The 20,338-nt window shown below is 34.4% G+C and overlaps 1 protein-coding gene and 1 non-coding gene across 3 annotated transcripts in view; one reads left to right on the plus strand and one right to left on the minus strand.

Annotated features, from left to right (window-relative positions):
- The first annotated feature begins 373 nt into the window (after nt 1–373).
- LOC143380880 (U6 spliceosomal RNA) lies at nt 374–480 on the plus strand. Its single transcript, XR_013088749.2, has one exon. It is a non-coding gene; the product is annotated as a U6 spliceosomal RNA (small nuclear RNA).
- A 12,266-nt stretch (nt 481–12,746) lies between these two features.
- Gfpt1 (glutamine--fructose-6-phosphate transaminase 1) overlaps nt 12,747–20,338 on the minus strand; it is a 67,536-nt gene continuing 59,944 nt past the window's right edge. For both annotated transcript variants that reach the window (XM_076833028.2, XM_076833027.2), the window contains 2 exons: nt 20,086–20,247; nt 12,747–19,297 (listed from right to left, as the gene is read on the minus strand). In XM_076833028.2, coding sequence (XP_076689143.1) covers nt 19,253–19,297; nt 20,086–20,247 — 207 coding nt within the window. In that variant the 3' untranslated portion in view covers nt 12,747–19,252. The remainder of the gene's footprint in view (nt 19,298–20,085; nt 20,248–20,338) is intronic.

Consider the following 20,338-nt stretch of genomic DNA (forward strand, 5'->3'; position numbering starts at 1 on the left):
TAACCACATAGATTAACTTCAGACTTTGATACCTCATGTCTGAATATTATAATTTCTACAGTGACCTAGAAAAGAGCACAAACAATGCACAGCATTCAAACAAATAGAAGGGAAATGGATTGATGAAAAGCATTTAATACAAAAAGAGGTAAAAAAAAAAAAGAGGAAAAGAAACAGGATTAGCAGATCAAACAGAAAGTACACAATAACATAATAGATACAAACCTAAATCATTTTTAATATAAATGGACTGTGTTCCATTTAAAGGCAAACACTTCTAAATTGCATTTTTAAAAATCCAATAAGATACTGTTTACAAGAATTTATATCTAAAATAAGGATTCAAAATTTGAAAATGAAAAAATGAAAAATAGTGCTCACTTCAGCAGCACATATACTAAAATTGGAACGATACAGAGAATATTAACATGGCCCCTGCACAAGGATGACACACAAATCTGTGAAACATTTCATATTTTTAAAAAAGCTTCTTTTCAGCCAAAGAGATAATCAGTGAGGTGAATAGAGAGCCTACAGAATGGGAGCAAATTTTTACCTCTCACACATCAGATAGAGCACTAATCTCTAGGATATATAAAGAACTCAAAAATCTTAACATCCAAAAAACAAATTACCCAATCAATAAATGGGCCAAGGAACTGAACAGACACTTTGCAAAAAGTGATGTACAATCAATCAACAAATACATGAAAATATGTTCAACATCGCTAGCAATTAAAGAAATGCAAATCAAAACTACTCTAAGATTTCATCTCACTCCAGTCAAAATAGTAGCTATTAAAAATACAAGCAATAAGTGTTGGTGAGAATGTGGGAAGAAAGGCACACTCATACATTGCTTAGGGGACCGTAAGTTGGTGCAACCAATATGGAAAGCAGTATGGATATTCCTTGGAAAACTTAGAATGGAACCACCATTTGACCCAGCTATCCCACTCTTCAGTTTGTACCCAAAGGGCTTTTTAAAAGCATACTACAGGGACACAGTCACATCAATGTTTAAAGCATCACAATTCACAATAGCTAAATTGTGGAACCAATCTAGATGCCCTTCAGTAGATGAATGGATAAAGAAAATGTGGTGTATATATATATACACACACAATGGTCTATTACTCAGCATTAAAAGAGGAAAAAAATCATAGCATTTGCAGGTAAATGGATGGATTTGGAGAATATAATGCTAAGTGAAGTAAGCCAATCCCAAAAAAGCAAATGCTGAATGTTTTCTGTGATATAAGGAGGTTGATTCATAATGGGGATGGTGGAGGGGGGATAATGGGAAGAATAGATGAAATTTAGATAGGGCAAATGGGAGGGAGGGGAAGGGAGGGTATATAAGTGAAGGAAAGAGGGTGGAATGAGATGGACATCATTACCCTATGTACATGTATGAAGACACAGATGGTGGGACTCTACTTTGTATACAATCAGAGACATGAAAAATTGTGCTCTTTATGTGTAATATAAATTGAATTTGTATTCTGCTGTCATATATAACAAATTAGAATAAACAAATATATATAGTTCAAAAAATATTCAAAACTCATTATAGATTCTTTGGGAATTTTCATTTTCAATCATTTGCCTTGTACTAGGTCCCTATAAACATGGGCTTTATTTGCTCTACAGCAAAATTTACAAATGTGGAAAATAATTTCAGTGTTTGCAACTTTAGCAATGTGTATTTTCTATAAATTTTTAGAGCATTTTCTTTCCAGATTTTTCTTTATGCACTGTTCTACTCATAATCAACAGCTTCTGGGTATCATTTTATCAATTTCTGTAAACTTTCATTTAACATGATATACTAATGATAATAATGAAAAATGATAAAATATCCACTTCAAAAAAAATAAGTATCAAGCAATTAAACAGAAGGAAGTTGATGTGACTATATTCTTAATTTTTTAAATTAAAAATTATGAGTAATGAATTAAAAGGATCCTTTATAAGAAAAAATTTCCAAAGCATCAATAACAACTTTAAATGTGTATGCATCTAAATATAATATTAAAGTGTATGAAGCAGAGAAAATATATAAAATAGTAATCTGAGAAGAAAAAACAATTCCAGAATCAGAATATATTAAAACACCTCTCTCAGTAACTGATAGAACAACAAAAAAAAAAAACCATTAATGTCGATATATATGATTTGAAGAACACAATTGTAAAATGACCTCATGGGCATATATAGAATACTATTCGCAGCATCAGCAAAATACCCATATTAAATTCAAACACACGGAGAAAACTTGAAAAAACTGACCACATACCACACTGAAAGCAAGTATCCAAGAGATTTAAAAGATTAAAATAATCCAGAGCACATTCTCTGACCATACTAAATTTCAGTAACAAAGAAATAACTAAAACCATATGCCTAAAAATTAAGAAACACTTCTAAGTAATCCATGAGTCAAAGAAAAAGTCATAATGGAAATAAGAAAATATTTTGAATTGAATGGCTCAATATTATATATCAAACATAAAGCAACTCATAAAAGGAAATTTACAGCCTAAAAATGACTAAATTTAGTTTATCTCAGGAAGGCAATGTGATTCAATTCACTAACAGATTAAAGGAGAAAAATAATAATAATAAATGCAGAAAAAGCTTTTGATGAACTTATGCAGTCATTGAGAATTTAGAAATGAAAAAAAAATATAAACTCTTAGAAAGCATGAAAAAGAAAAGATTAAAAACACAGCAAACCAAAAAACTTTGGGGGGGGACTGGAGTTGTGGCTCAGTGGTAGAGCGCTTACTTGCCTAGCATGTGTGAGACACTGAGTTTGATTCTCAACACCACATAAAAATAAAATAAAGGTATTGTGTCTGTCTACAACTAAAAAAAAATATTTAACAAAAAACTATTTTTTTAATGTGTGAGGATTAGAAGGGAAGAAACAAATCTGCTAGTATTCACAGGGAATATGATTATGCACATAGAAAAACTCATTAGAATTAGTAAGATTAGTAAAGTTGGAGCAAATAAAAAAATCAAGTTAAAATTTTTCATTGTATTTTTTATACCAGTGACAAAGAGCTGGAAAATGTATTTTTTTTAAGGGACATCATTTATAAGAATAACAAAAGATATCAAATTGTGTTGGGGGTGTAGTTTGATGGAAGCATGCTTTCCAAGTATGCTTGAGGCCCTGGGTTCCATCCCCAGTAGTTGGTGGGGGGAATCAAACACATGGGAATAAATATAACGAGATGAACAAAGCTTCTGAATTGTTTCCTGTGGCTCTTACAACAAATTCCCACAAATTTCGTGGTTTATAACAAGAGATTTATTCTTTCAAAGTTCTGAAGGCTAGAAGTCTGAAATCAGTATCACTGAGTAGAAACCAAGGTAATGGCAGGTCCCCAATCCCTGTATCAGCTCGATAAGAAATTCATTTATTGTCTTTTCAACTTCTGGTGGCTGCTGGAATTCTTTGGTTTGTGGTCTCCAATCTCTGCCTTCATAGTCAAATAGCCTTTTCTTCTTCTGTATCAATCTCTTTCTGTCTCCTCTATAATGACACATACAAGCCCTAAACAATGAAACAGGATACTCATCTTAAAATCTTTAATTCTACCTCATGTACAAAGACTCTTTTCCAAATAAGGTAACATTTATAGGGACAGGGATTCACACATAATATCTTTGGACATCATTATTTAGTCTACTATAGCCTTTGTGGATTAAAATTATAGAAATATAGTTATTAATGGCTGGGTGCAATGGCACACGCCTGTAATCCCAGAGGCTTGGGAGACTGAGATAGGAGAATCACGAGTTCAAAGCCTACCTCAGCAATGGCGAGGCACTAAGCAACTCAATGAGATTCTATCTCTAAATAAAATTCAAAAAAAGGGCTGGGGATGTGGCTCAGTGGTCAAGTACCCCTGAGTTCAATCCCTGGTACCAAAAAAAAAAAAAAAAAAGAAAAAAGAAATATGGTCATTAATGAGAATTAAATAAGCAGAGGTGTACTCAAACCATGTACATAGCCTGGAAGACTCAATGTTTAGCACTGTCAATTCCCATATTCATCTACAAAATTAATACAATCCCAATAAAATCTCAGTAATTGTGCAACTTGACAAGTTGTTTCTAAAATTCCTATATAAATTCAAAAATCAAGATATTCTTGAAGAACAATGAGCTGCCTTGCCAGATATCAGGGTTTTCCATAAAGTTATATGATTTCTGTTAGTCAACTTTTCCCCTTCTGTGACTAAAAGATCTGAACAGAGCAATTTTAAGGAAGACAAGTTTATTTGAGGGCTCATGGTTTCAGTGGTCTTGGTCCATAGAAGGTTGGCTCCATTCCTCTGGGCTCGAGGTGAAGAAGGACACCATGGCAGAAGAATGTGGCAGAGGAAAACAGCTCATGTGATGATCAAGAAGCAGAGAGAGAGAGATCTCCACTTGCCAGATACAAATATATACCTCAAAGCCACACCCCCATGTCCTACCTCCTCCCACCACATACCATCTGCCTCCAGTTACCACTCAATATATCCCACCAGGTGATTAATTCAATGATTGGGTTAAGGCTTTCACAGCCCAATCATTTCTTCTCTAAAATTTCTCCCATTGTCTCAGACATGAGCTTTTGGGGGACACCTCACATCTAAACCACAACAATTGCTGACAGTGCTGAATTGGTGCAGAGATTAATAGTCAAACGAAATAGATCTGCTCTTGTAAACACTTGGTATGAGAGGTGACACTGCAGAGAAATTGGGAAAGGCTGGGTTTTTAAATAAATAGTGCTGGGAAATAGGGTATCCGCATTTCAAAAAGTTAAAGTGAATCCCTACCTCACCCCAAACCTAAAATCAATTCTAGGCAAATTGAAAATCCAAGGAGTTTTAGAAGGTACCATAAGAGAATATGTTTGATTTAGGAAGAAGGATTTCTTTCTTATTTTTTTCTTTTTATTTTTTTCTTTTTTCTTTTTATTTATTTATTTATTTTTGGTACTAGGTATTGAACCCAGGGGCACTTAACCACTGAACCACATCCCCAGCCCTTTTTTATATTTTATTTAGAGACAGTGTCTCACTGAGTTGCTTAGGGCCTAGCCAAGTTTCTGAGGCTGGCTTTGAGTTTACAGGCTTTCACCACTGTGCCCAGCAAGATTTATTAAATAAGTGTATTTGGTTCTCCAGGGAAACAGAACCAACAGAATATATTATAATTTATAAAAGTCGATTTACTATATTGACTTTCAAGATCAAGCAAATAGTACTACAATGGCTACCTACAGGCCAGAGAACTCGAGAAACCAGTAGCTGCTTGGTCTGGAAGCCTTGGAACAAAAGGGACTGATAATGCAGCCCCAGTCTGAGACTGAAGGCCTGGAAGCTTCCTGGAGAGTCACTTGAGGCCCTGGGTTCCATCCCCAGTAGTTGGTGTGGGGGGGCGGGGATCAAACACATGGGAATAAATATAATGGAGATGAGCCTGCCTTCAAAGGCTGAGGACTCTGGAGTTTGAGGTTAACAAGTACTAAAATTATACCCACAGAAGAAGGGTCAGCTCATGCTTGCAAGTTGGCCCCTTTGGGTTTTTCCTTCCACCCAGACCCCCAGGCTGCAGATGGTGCTGCCCACATTCAGGGTGGGTCTTCTCACTCAGTTCACTATCCCACACACCAATTATGTTTGGAAACACACTCACAGACACACCCAGAACTATGTGTTTTACCAATTTTCAAGGTTTTCTTGACCCAGTCAAATTGACAACCAAGATTAACCACCACAATTCACATAAAAGTACTGGTCATGAAAGGAAGAGGCTGATAAATTTGACATATTAAAACTAGGAAATTGGGCCAGGTGCGGAGGCACACACCTGTAATCCTAATGGCTCAGGAGGCTGAGGCAGGAGGATCACAAGTTCAAAATTAGCCTCAGCAACTTAGCAAAACACTAAGCAACTTATGTGAGACTTGTCTCAAAATAAAAAATAAAAAGGGTGGGGATGTGGCTCAATGGTTGGATACCTCTGGGTTCAATCCTTGGTACCAAAAGTAAATAAGTAAATAAGGAATTGGATTATACACTTGCAAAATATTTAAAAATAATAAAATAAAATTCAGAATTTCTATACATTACAAAAAAGAGAATGAAAAGACAAATCTCAAAAGAACACATTTGCAAAACACATAATAAAAAATGGAAGACAGAATATGTAAAGAACTCCTACAAATTAAACAAAAGATCATCTAATTTTTAAAACTTACTTCAAAAAGCACTTGCTCAGACATCTCACACAAAAGAAGTCAAAAACATGAAAAAAGGCTTGTAATCCATTATATGTCAAAAATTTAAGTCTTATCTGTTGAATTGAAATTTTTGTCATTACATGGTAATGTATTAAATCTTGTATCTGATAATATTTTTAAATATTATCAAGGTAAAATATATAACCATTTTAAGTGTACAGTGGCATTAATTATATTTATAGGGTTGTGCAGCCAAAACCACTATTTATTTTCTTATCATCCCAAATGGAAACTCTGTACCCATTAAGCAATACTACCCACCTCTCCGCTCTCCAGCCCCTTGCTAACCTCTAATCTACTTTCTGTCTCTATGTATTTGCCTAATCTATGCGTTTCACATTGGTGGAATGATATAATAATTTCAATTAGAATAGTTTTTAGTTTTCGGCAGACACAACATCTTTGTATGTGGTGCTGAGGATCGAACCAGGGCCAAACGCATGCCAGGCGAGTGCGCTACCGCTTGAGCCACATCCCCAGCCCTATTCCTTTTTATGACTGAATAATGTTATATTGTATGTGTATGTCATATTTTGCTTAACCAAGAGATTAGCCCTTGGGTTGCTTCACCTCTTGGCTATCGTGAGTAATGCTATTCACATTAGTATACAAGTATCTGAGTCCCTGTTTTTTATATTAGTGGGTATATATCTAGGACTGGAATTGTTGGTCCACAAAATAATTCTGTGCTTAAACTTTTTGAGGAACTGCCAAAGTCTTCTTCTCAGGAGCTGCACATTTTAAAAAATAAGATATTTTTACTTAAAGTCAACCTTATCATATTACTGTAGCTCCCAGCTTCCCAAGAGCTAGGTTTTGACTAGAATGAGAAAATGACAGGGTGTACATTTTCTCATCCCTTCACATCCAACTCTTCAGTATATTTTCAATGCGTTTCCTATATTCATTGTTATCATTACCAACATTTGAGTCTACTTTCTACTTTCCATTCTTTCTTATCACTTTATAATTGTTATAAAATTTTAACACATATATTTAACTTCACAAGGTCCAAAGTTATCATCATTACCCTCCTTCCCACATAATAAAAAGGGCTTTAAAATATATTAACTCTGCTTACACACTCCCAAGTTATATTGTTGTCTAACATTGTAGTTAGACACGAATTGTTTTATAGCTCCTCAAAATTTTACTGTTTTAGACTCGTGGATGGATATTCCTCTCCAATGCTTTGTGTTTACTCTTAATTTTAAAAGTTTCCTTGCTTACCATTCACATTCCTTGCATCTCAAGCTTTTCTGTAATATTCCATCATCTCAACATTTACCTTTGGAAGATTCTTTAATGAGAGCACCAGTTATTGTTCATCAGATTGCATGTTTTACCATTATTCTTGAAATTTGTTTTTATAAGTTATTTTCTATCCTACGGTTCTCTTTTCTGATTACAAATGGGAAATAAGCTTTTTAATTGTTGGTTCTGGGTATTACTTCTTTGGCTCCTTTAAAGATCTCTTTCATGTTCTGTATCTATTTGTAAATGCTGCTTTCTGGGTTATTTCTTCAAGCCTAGCTTTCAGTTTACAAATTCTCTCTTTGACTGGGTCAGTTTATCCATTCTAATTGCAATTATTGTATTTCATTGTTTACTTCTTCCTGAAATCTGCCTTATCATTCTTTTCATTTTTTTATCATACATTCCTCTTATTGCTTCTGACACAATTTTGCAGTCTTTGCAAATTTGACTAGATTATTTGTCATTTCTTCTCTCACATATGACACACTTATGATTTTGGATATTAACTTGTTTCTTAGAATACCTGTGGGAATGCCTTGATGCTTGTGTCTAAAGAATACTCCTCCAGAAAGGTTTTGGGTTGATTTTTGTTAGAAACATGGGGACACTATCAACTCAGGATTGTTGTAAAATAAATTCTCAGTTTGAGACTTTTAAGGATACACAAGTAAGACTTCTGCACAAAATCTGCATGGTAACTAGCTGTGGTAGGGAATTTCTCATGGGACACTTTTCTCCCACTCACTCAACATTGAGGCCTGCACTTTTTCCTTATATCCATCTCTGATGTGTTTTATTTTCTAGTTTACCAAAAATGTTATAACCTACTCTGCTCAGGCTACTCATTTTTGTCCAGCTGACTTGCAGACCTAAATTGTACTGTAAACAGCATTATTATAATTTTTTTCTTTCAATAACTATACTTGTTAAGAGTTTGATCAAGTCCTGACCCTATCTGCAGATCTCACCCAGGAGAGACTCGTGGATGGATACTCCTCTCCAAGTGCAGCCATCAGCTTCAGTACTTGTTACTTTCTCGTGTTTTCTTTTTTTGCTTCTGAGAATTCACTTAAAAAAAAATTTTTTTAAGTTTTTTCTCAGCAAGAGAAACAATAAGAGAGGTAAATAGGGAGCCTACATCCTGGGAACAAATCTTTACTCCTCACACTTCAGATAGAGCCCTAATATCCAGAGTATACAAAGAACTCAAAAAATTAAGCAATAAGCCAAGAAAACAAATAACCCAATCAACAAATGGGCCAAGGACCTGAACAGACACTTCTCAGAGGAGGACATACAATCAATCAACAAGTACATGAAAAAATGCTCACCATCTCTAGCAGTCAGAGAAATGCAAATCAAAACACCCTAAGATACCATCTCACTCCAGTAAGATTGGCAGCCATTATGAAGTCAAACAACAACAAATGCTGGCAAGGATGTGGGGAAAAGGGTACACTTGTTCATTGCTGGTGGGACTGCAAATTGGTGCGGCCAATTTGGAAAGCAGTATGGAGATTCCTGGGAAAGCTGGGAATGAAACCACCATTTGACCCAGCTATTGCCCTTCTCGGACTATTCCCTGAAGTCCTTAAAAGAGCATACTATAGAGATACTGCTACATCTAAGTTCATAGCAGCACAATTCACAATAGCTAGACTGTGGAACCAACTTAGATGCCCTTCAATAGATGAATGGATTAAAAAAATGTGGCATTTATACACAATGGAGTATTAGCACTAAAAAAATAACAAAATCATGGAATTTGCAGGGAAATGGATGGCATTAGGGCAGATTATGCTAAGTGAAGCTAGCCAATCCCTAAAAAACAAATGCCAAATATCTTCTTTGATATAAGGAGAGCAACTATAAACAGAGCAGGGAGGAAGAGCATGAGAAAAAGATTAACATTAAGCAGGGATGAGAGGTGGGAGGAAAAGGGAGAGAGAAGGGAAATTGCATGGAAATGGAAGGTGACCCTCATTGTTATACAAAATTATATATAAGAGGATGTGAGGGGAAAGGGAAAAAAAATCAAGGGAGAGAAATGAATTACAGTAGATTAGGTAAAGAGAGAAGATGGGAGGGGAGGGGAGAGGGGATAGTAGAGGATAGGAAAGGTAGCAGAATACAACAGTCACTAGTATGGCAAATGTAAAAACGTGGATGTGTAACCAATGTGATTCTGCAATCTGTATTTGGGGTAAAAATGGGAGTTCATAAGCCACTTGAACCAAATGTATGAAATATGTCAAGAGCTTTGTAATGTTTTGAACACCAATAAAAATAATTTTTTTTTTTTTTTTAGTTGTAGATGGATACCTTTCTTTATATGTGATGCTGAAGATCAAACCCAGGGCCTCACATGTGCTAGGAAGTGCTCTACCACTAAGCTACAACTCCAGTCCTGAGAATTCCTTTTTTGACAAATCCCCTATATAATTTAAGACCACCCCCCCATGTTTATCCATCATTGTTTCCTGAGCTAATAAGTTTCTCAAGTTAGTCTAGCATACTGCCAGACATTTCTGTTCCACTTTCCCACATATATGTGCTTTTATGCATAAAAATGGATAAAGGAGATTTGTCAACCTTACTGAAAAGGAAAGATTTTGTAAAAAGTTCTGGCAAGAAAAATCACAAGTCAGCTAGTTGCAGGGTGATGGTAAACAACATGAAATGGGTGATGAAAAGAGAAAATGTATACATGCATATGCAATGTATTTATTTGTATGTATGTTCATGTATTTTTTTACTATTTAGTACTAGGGATGATTCCAGAGGTGCTTTACCACTGAGTCACATCCCCAGCCCTTTTCATTTTGTATTTTTGAGACAGGGTCTCCCTAAGTTGCTCAGGACCTTGCCGAGTTGTCAAGGCTGGCTTTGAACTTGCAATCCTCCTACCTCAGCATACCAAGCCACTGGGATTACAGGCATGCATCACCACACCCAGTTGTTCATATATATATTTATATAAACTATGCACACTTGAATAACTAGAGACTTAGTACTAATGTCTTTCCTTATTATATATGTATATATATATTAAAGTTAATATATGTACACACACACAACTTTCCCCCTCTTTTATCTTCCAGTTATTCCATCTAACATTATAAGACTTTTATAACAAGGAACATTGTGATCAAGCAAGGGTAATATCATAGAGATGAATAGGAAACTTGTAAAATTTATGCCCTCTTGGGAAGAAGGTAGGTGTTGTCTACAACAGGGAAGTAGGTGTGAGGAAGAATCATGACAGTCTTTGTTCTTCTTTGGAAACTTAACATGGATACAAGTGTAAGTATAGATACTGAGTATTCTGAAGGATGAACCATGCTCAACAATATCTGCTGAAGATTCTATACTGTTCTCATTCTTATACTCCATACTTGTCCACATAAATCCAATTGGATTTCACCAATAAGAGGCATTTGTACACAATTCAGAAAGTAAAGAAAGGTAAAGTATTCTCCAGTGGTAATTGCAATCAGGCTAATGGGCATCAGACAGCTAAATGTGGGATTTGTCAGTCGTTTCCAGGCACTTTTCTGAAAACCACTCACACTTGGTGCTGCAGGAGCCAATATCACCCATGGCAGGCAGCTTCCTATAATCCCTACAGTGGCAGATTTCATACTGGTCTTCCTGATCTGCATTTCCTCAAGCTTTCTAATGGTCACAGAAGACCAATGTAATGGTTAATTTGAATTGTCAAGTTGATTGGATTAAGAGATGCCAATGATTTAAGAGGCTTCTGGGTATGTCAAGGAATTACTGTCATGTGGGATAGCCAACTGAAATGAAGACCCTCCCTAAGCAGCATTGCCCAACAAAGATAATAGCATGGATGGAATAAAAGTTGGAAGAACAAGGAAGCAGCAGCAGATGGAAGTTCTATTCTTCTTGAACAGGTTCTTGATTGCTGCTGTGATCATCTGAGGATATCAGACTCTCACTTCTTCAGTCTTCAAAAGCAGACCCTGCCAGTGATTCTCCAGGGTGTTTCCAGAAGCCTTTGGTCTCAGACTAGGGTAGAACCATTGATCCTTCTCATTCTAAGGCTTCAGCCTCTTGGACTGTGCAATTACTGGTTCTTCCAGCTCTCCAGTCTGCAGCCAACCATTGTGGACTATCCAGCCAACCTAACAAATCCCCTTTTTATAATTATACTTCCTGTTGATTCTGTTCCTCTACAGAACTCTAATACATCTCCCTTAAAATTTCTTTCCTACTGAAAATTCCCTCAGAGAATTCTGATTTCTTGATCAAACTCTTAACAGGTTGTTACTGAAAGAAAAAAATAATAATAAAATGTTGTTCATTAATAAGTAGCAAGGTCAGCAAGTGTTTTATTACGCAAATACTATCGCGAATTCTTTGTGCATAGACACTGAGAAATATGTTGTTTGCTTAACCAGAGTCCATTGTTTTGCCTGCATTTCTCAGATACCCAATGTACCCACTGTACCCAGAACACTGATAGCACAAGGTGAAAGAATGGAAAAGCAGGATTTGGCTGTTAAATTCTGTGAAATGATTTCCACTTAAATAATGATTTAAGCTTTAAGGCACTCTATTTGAGCACAAGCCAAGTCAAGATTAGGATCTTTTTTTAAATATTTTTTAGTTGTAGTGGACACAATCAATATCTTTACTTTATCCATTCATTTATATGCGGAGCCCCAGACATGCTAGGCGAGCACTCCACCACTGAGCCACAACTCCAGCCCCAAGATTAGGGTCTTTAACTTTAAAAATAATAAAATTAAAAATCAGCTCTATTTTCTAATAGGATGACTGTCAACATTTTCAGAAATGCTCTTACTTAGTTTCAGCATACTCAGTTCAAAGGAGTTGAGAACCATTTACTAAGGAATATCACACTGATGGGAAGGTCAAGTTTTGGAGAATCATGCCTAGAGTCCACTAGCTTTTCTCCATTCTTGGGAACTTGTCACTTTCCTTCATTCTTGTCTCCTTTTCCATGAAGAACTATGAATGTGCAAACCAATTCATTATTGTTCCTAATATTTCATTTAAGTTCCTAATGTTGTGTCATTAAAATCAATTCTGTATTTAGAGACTATTTTCCCACTTCAATTAAAGTAACCCCCAATAACCACCAAAAAAAAAAAAAAAAAACCACACAAAAAAACAAAGACTACATATGTAAAGAAATTTCAAATTTAATTTGCTGGATTTGTTCAAATAAATGCTTTAAATTTTAATAACACATGGGTCCAAGTTAACAACTAAGAACAAAGATGGAAATCCTCAAAGATGTCCCACAGTTCCTAGGTTTCTACATAGCAGCAGTGAAAGTAAATTAATTTTTAAAAAATCATTTTATTCAAAGAATTAAAAAAAATTAAGAAAGCAGGAGATAAAATTCAAAGCAAATAAGCTTGGTACTTCAAAACAATTCTACAAACAAAATGTGATTTTTTTTAAAAGCCCCCTAAATCAAAACTGTCTAGACACAGTCAAGTCTAACAGAAACTCAAATATAAAACAATTTTATTTCTCTTGCCTAGAAATTAAGTCTTTATTGTCTCAGATATTTTCCATCTACTGGAGGCATTATGTGAAGACAGTGGATCAAGTTTTCTAATGGGTTCATGTCACATGGACCTCGCCATAGTAAAACATCAATGACTGAGGCCACACTGGAATAAGGAAAACAAAGTTACCTGAAAGGGAGCTATTGCCAGAAACAAACTGCAGTGATTCTGATACATCTAGTTCTCTGCAGCCTGGGTGTTTATCTAGAATTAATGAATAGCAACCTTTGGGTCTCACGAATGAAAAAAAAAATGTGTAATTTAAGAACAAAGGGGTTGGTTAGTTATGGTTTGTCTTTTAGGTATAACAGATCTGAAATTCTCCATGAATATCATACTATGTGCTTTGGAATTCTGGCAATTTTCCTCCCATGATCTTGCTATACTTATCTCCATCTCAAAACATACAAAGCTGAGTGACAGAGGTAAAAATCAACTCCTAAAAATCCCAAGTGTGCACAACAGCCGTTAAATTTTTTACATGTTAATGGTTTTTTAATAGTTGGGTGCTTCTAAGTCACTTGGTATACTGCATTAATTAAAAATGTGGAAATAACACCACTTGTTTCCATTCAAATTATGTAAAGAGTCTTTTTAATTTTATACCGAGAAGCAGAATGATAGGTGAAAAGAAAAAACTCTATCCAGAGGGCACTTCTCTAATTGTTTAAAAAGCTCCATTTTTTAGTTCCATATTTTCAATTACACACCCAAAGTTCATATTCAAGATATCCTGAAATATAAAAAGGAAAATATGGATAAAGTAGCAGCAGTCTCTACAAGAAAATACATAAGTGGATCCTGGAATTCAAGTTAATGAAGCATGTTAATATAAGTTCACAAAGTATGTTTCAATCTTGGAAATAATTTCCTGTATACATGCTCACCAAAGAGAATGATGAATTAATTTCATCACATATATAGCACCTGGGAAGGGGTCAGCTTTTAAATGACTCATATTCTGATAACTTTTCTGTACATTAGCACAAGATTACTTTGTTTCCAGGATGCCCATAAGGTTAAATAAAGCTCCTATATATTATCTTAAAAAATGAAAGAAGCATGTTTACCTTCAGATGATTGAGAGAAACTTAGCCTTTACTTCTTTCCTTCATCCAAAAAAATTAAAGAAGTATTTTTTTTTTTCCAAATGCCATTTAATGAAAAGTGCCCTCTTAACTTTTAGGGATATTACTTCTTGGCCTTCAGTAAGGTCTCAGTAAATACTGATAATCAACTGCAAAGAACTGAAAGAAAACTGTTCACTTAGAAGTAAGGTTGAATTTTACTTCAAAAGGATAGATCTTAGAAAACATGATTCACGCTGATGAGGCAGTCTTAGTCTCTACAGAGTCAGAGCACAAGAGAGAGAGGGAGAGTCCACAGACTCGACTGAGTGGGTAGACCCAATAGCACATCTGTCTATTCCAACCACCCTGGTCTCCTGCAAAACCAAGCAAGTGCTGTGAGCACTAGAGAAAGCATCTAGCTTGCTGTATATAAAAGAATTCTGTAAAGGGAATCTTTGCTCTACAATTTACAGATTCCCAGATACTACTTAGATTGTCTTGTCACTCATTTACCATATATATATATATATGGCCTTCTTTTGCAACTATGAATTCACTTGAAATTTCTGATTACTGCAAATCCTGAAAATTTGCAACAGCTTACTGCAAAAAATTTAAAGTGATTGAGAAAGTATATTATTTATGGAATATGATATCAGAAAGAGTTTCCAGCATTTGTTTTATCTAATGATCCTTTTTAAAACAACTGGGAAGCCGGAATACAGAAATGTGGCTTTTGATATTTATGCAATCATTTCTTATTTTTAAAAGTTAAAGTAATTAGTAAATGTTCAGTGTCACTAATGTTTACTAAGAACTAAAGTAAAACAATGTCTATATTTCTTAGTACAATATAATTTTTAAAACAACTACATACATGTATATGCTTTAAATATTGGCAGATTGCTTCAAATGAAATTTTCAGCAAGTTTTTGGTAATCTATTCACAGTTCTGGCTTAGAGTCACTGAAATTACAAGTCATGAGGATGAAATGACCAATTGGCTCAGAAAACTGAACATTCATTTCAAACAACACAAAACTGAAACAAGCAACAACCCTAACCCCTCCCCTCACAAGAAGTATAATTTAAAGACATACCAAAAATTTTATTTAGGCAAAAACACATTCAACCACAGAACACCAAAAAGCTAACAGGATCATTTCTATAATCATTCTGAAAACTAGTATAGAAAGCAAGGTAATTTGAGAATTTCTAAGATGTTCTCATTAACCATTAGTTATCGTATATTATGTAACATTTCCACATGAAGCTATTACATACTTACAAGTTAATATGGCATAACTTAACAATCTTGCTAGCTAACTATAATTTTAACCCTGGATATTACTGGTTTGAAGCTAATATGATTAGTCCTTTTAGTTGTCATTGTCCTAGATTTGAAGATAATGTTTAAATTCATCAAGCTAGGGAGATAACTGAAATGTTTATTAACAATCTTTAAATATAGTGGGTAAAAACAGATTTATATGTTAAAACTTCTAAACTTGAGACTATTAACAGTAAAAACTGAAATGTGTTTCTGTGGGTAAAACACTGCCTGTCATTCTTGTACATAACATTTACTAAAAATGTAGATCTCACAAAATGAAATATCTTTACTATTCTCCTCAATTTCTTTGGCCTTTACAAATTCAATGTGAACTATGAATTCTTTTTCAATAAATACTTTTCAATGATTTTGTGCTTTTTTCAGAAAAATCATTTAATTTGTAACATATAATAACTAGGTAACACCAGTCTTTCTCTTTTATTGCTATAGAATATCCTACACACATATATATACATATATATATATTTTAAAAAGATAAGAGAAAGAGCTGACTCAAAGGACTTAAAATATGTTTGTTAAAACAAACATTTTAGCTGGTTTTCCTTCTTTGAAGAGTAATGAAATAAATGTCAGAGGAAAATTACCAATGACCCCCAAATAGGCTCCTTTCCTCCATCCTCAGAACTCAGGACAAGAGACCCGGATTTAAAAGAAGACAGTTTCACCTCAGAAACAACCTAAGAAAGCTTTCAAAAGAGAAATAGCCCATCTGCACTCTACCCTGTGTCAGTTGCCTCTAACGAGCAGGAACACTTGATTGTTTTTCATCTGCATGTTAATGACTCTGTATTGTTTATAGCCTGTGATTACAGCTCACTCTGCACATGCATTTCACTTCTTATGAACATTATATATGATATGCCCCCAAACTTAGACCATCATTTAAGTAAACAAATCCACTCAACTCACAGCACCCATGCCTTTCAATGAACCTAGCTACTCTTCTCCAATGACAAGTCTACCTGGGGACAGACATTTTTTGAGAAGGAAGATGTAATTTTAAGTGACCTGCATAGCTTATAATAGGTAGTCATAAAAAAAAACATTGACATAGTTATAACAAACTAAAAAGAGCTGACAACTTTTTTTCCCTCTTATCTTTATCCTATGGCATATGTGATTTTTAAAGTGGAAAAGTTGACTCCAGAGTAATAATTATTTACTGGGCCATGTGTTAGATGTCCCCTGATTAAAAAGGGCCCACTGGGTAAGGGCATATGACTGAATTTAAACTTTAAATGTACTATAAGAAAAAAACTTTTTATATAAAGAACTCCTTTTGTAGAATACCTTTTTCTGAAAAACACATTTTTTAAATAGTCTATATTACATTGGCTTTAACTGGGTATGCTCACTTATTTAGCCTTGCCTCACTGCAAGACCTTTTATGTATTAAAAATTAATTATCAAAACATTTAAAAATCACAACATTAAATGGGGTAGAGAGCAAGAAGAGAGAAAAGGGAAACAAAATCATGTTTGGAAAATACCACTTCATCCTTCAACTTGGTTTTTGATACTCAGTTTAGAACTTACCCTAGCTTGGAGTATTTGTGTATGGAGTGTGATTTGGGGTACAAATCACAGCCAGACAGAAGTAAGTTCTGGAATTCTATTACACAGAAAGTGATGACAGCCAACAGTACCAAAGGGTATAATTCAAAATAGATACAAAAGACTACTCTGATTGTTCTTATCACAAAAAAATGATAAATGTTTGAGATGATGGATAATCTAAGTAACCTGAGTTAATCATTTTACAATATACCAAAACATCACACTATACCCCATAACAATACACAATAATTATGTGTATATCATGTATGTCAATAAAATAATTTAAGGAAAGAAATGCTGCAAACCCATACATGTGTCAAATGCTGTCGTACCAAATATAAGAAATGATATAATACATATACTAAAATTAGTACGCTTACAGAAAATAATCTTATAAACAAAGTAGGTAAATACAGCTATAACAGCTGTTATGTGTTTGTGTGTGTATGATGTAAATAGTGACCTTATTTTATTTTTAAAAACAATGAGATCCCTAGTCTCCATCAATGATTCCTTCCAAATTACCTCAAAATATGCCACTTCTTTCTCTACCCATCATGCACAAGCAGTGTTTTATACTTCTCTTGTAGCAATAATAGCTATCCAAAATCCTAACCTCATCAAGAAGTTCAAACACAAAAAAAAGGAAATAAAAGACTGAACTTACTAGAAATTATGCTAAACATTTCACCTTCACAATTTAAAAGTGAGTACTTTTGAAAGAACTTAACCAAAATATAAGCACACTCTCCTATAGCCCTCAAGATCTAAACCAAAAAACTCTGTGAAAAAAATTTTAACTCACATTTTTGGGGTATCTAACTAATATTCTACTTTAAATATTTTAACCCAAAGTGTCAACTTCCACTTGTAACCGCAACCAGCTGAAGACATCTTACCACCACTTTATTTACATCATCTTCATTCCTAAATAAATTTCAGAGTAGAACACAGAAAATACAGAGGAAAAAATCTAGGAATACTAAATATGATGCCCTTTATTTACTAATATCAGTATAAAACATAAATTTTTCTTAGCCTAGCCTACCATACCCATTTAAGAGCCAAAGACTTGCAAATCTTCTAAACGATTTCAGAGAATTTCCAAACTGACACTAAAGGTATATTAGTTTTATGCAACAAGGCAGTAAAAAAGTCAAAATTAACTGTAGGAAATTCTTTCATGGGACAAAGTTGAAAAGAATATTGAATATATTGACAATTTGAAACATTTGATAGCAGCTCTTTTGTGATTTCAAGAACAAGACACAAATATGTCATTCAATAGTTACTTTAAAAATAAAGATTATAAACACAAGGAAATAAAAATTTCTTTTAGATGAAAAAACAAGGAGTGGGTTACCCAACATCCCATCTTCAAATTTAAAATCACATTATCAATTGTCCAATTGTCCAAAGCAATTCAAATTTAAAGTCTGTGCTATAAAATTGTGTACATGTGTTCTCTATAAGTGCATTGGAGAACATCAATGCACTACTATAATATTCTGTTGTCTAAATCACCTCCACCTACAGATAACGGATAAGTATGAGAACTAAGGTTAATTGACCTTAGATATAAATCCCACCAAGAAAAGTTTTAAGCCTTTAAGTATTACAGTTTGATTTAAAAACAAAATAGAAACAAGTTCTGAAATAAATCACAGCCTCTTCTGTTTATATATAACTTAGCAAAACCTTCAATAAACATCCAAGTGTTCACATATACTACCACTGGATTTAGAAAGCCCAAATAAATGCAAACTCTATGAATGGTCTGAATGAATAAATGCACAGTAAAACAAATGCCAATTATTTTTTAAATATACAGACCTCTTAGATTGAAGTGGAGGACCCATAAATTCAACACCCAGCATTCTTTAAAGAAAAAGACAGCTAAAATCTTTCCAATACAGATTCCAATATAGATTTCATTATTCAAACTCCCTCACATTTTACTGGAAAAATATAAGAAGCAATTTCACAAAAATCACAAATTGAGTGGAATAATTATAACTGATATATAAATAAGAATTTACTAAAAAAGGCTTCCAGGGGGGTGATATCTTAAATCAAAGCTTTCAATACAAAAGGTGTCTTGTGTTGTTTAATCTTCCCAAGTTTCAGATGCTTTTTACTCGACGGTTACAGATTTTGCAAGATTCCGTGGAAAATCAACCTATTAAAAGAAAAAGAAAAAAAATAAAAAGAGCAAGAGTTGAGAGATTATACAGATTGAGAAAAAGGGGTTTGCTATAAGAAAACTATTTTTGTTTAGAGCTGGTGGCACCTGCCTGTAGTCCCAACTACTCAAGAGGCTGAGGTGGGAGGATGGATTAAGTCCAGGAGTTCAAGGCCACCCTGAGCAATGTAGTTTCATATATATATATATGAAACTACATTTAAAGTAATATAATATTTAAAACATTATATTAGAAAATATAATCACGTAATATATCTTGAAAAAAAACTGAACTAGTTAGGGAAAGAATTTAAAAGTGCCAGCACACACAGAAAGAGTTAATTACTCTGGTCCTCTATAGAGGTGGTAACACACTCATAGGGACACTAGAAATACAAAAGCAGAATGTTTAGGTTACCACAATAATTGAGAGAGCAGGAATACTGGAATTCATACAATGTGTGAGAGAGTTCCAAACAACCCAAAATTCCCCTCTTCAAAATCCTACATGCTACTCTATGAAGAAAAACATACTAAGAAAACAGGTGGAGATTTCCCAAGGACAGTCCCAGTCCTGAAGGTCCTCCAAAGTACTTTCAAGTTTTATGAGTAAGAAGATATTATAACTTACAAATTGGGTCACGAAAAGATAATAGGTGACAAATACATATCTGATGGATTTTTCAAATGTTATTGTTAAAAATTTAGGAGAAAAATTATCAGAATGTACCCAAGTTAAAAAAAAAAAAAAAACCCTAATATTTCTGCAAAGGTGGGCCACTTACATCATAGCCTCTCAGCACTGCCAGGTGGAAAGCTAGCAACTGCAAAGGGATCACGCTGAGAATGCCCTGTAAGCAGTCCACTGAGTGTGGCACCTTGATTGTTCTTTTTGTGTTCTTAATGGTCTCAGTATCCTCCTTATCGCAAATCACCACAGGGCGCCCCTAGGGTATAAAATTACACACACATACACAATCACTAGGAAAAAAATGCAGGACTATTGGCACAAGAACATGTAAATTTTGCACTGCATAG

Source organism: Callospermophilus lateralis, chromosome 14 (genome assembly GCF_048772815.1).
Source record: "Callospermophilus lateralis isolate mCalLat2 chromosome 14, mCalLat2.hap1, whole genome shotgun sequence".
Taxonomy (NCBI): Eukaryota; Metazoa; Chordata; class Mammalia; order Rodentia; family Sciuridae; genus Callospermophilus; species Callospermophilus lateralis.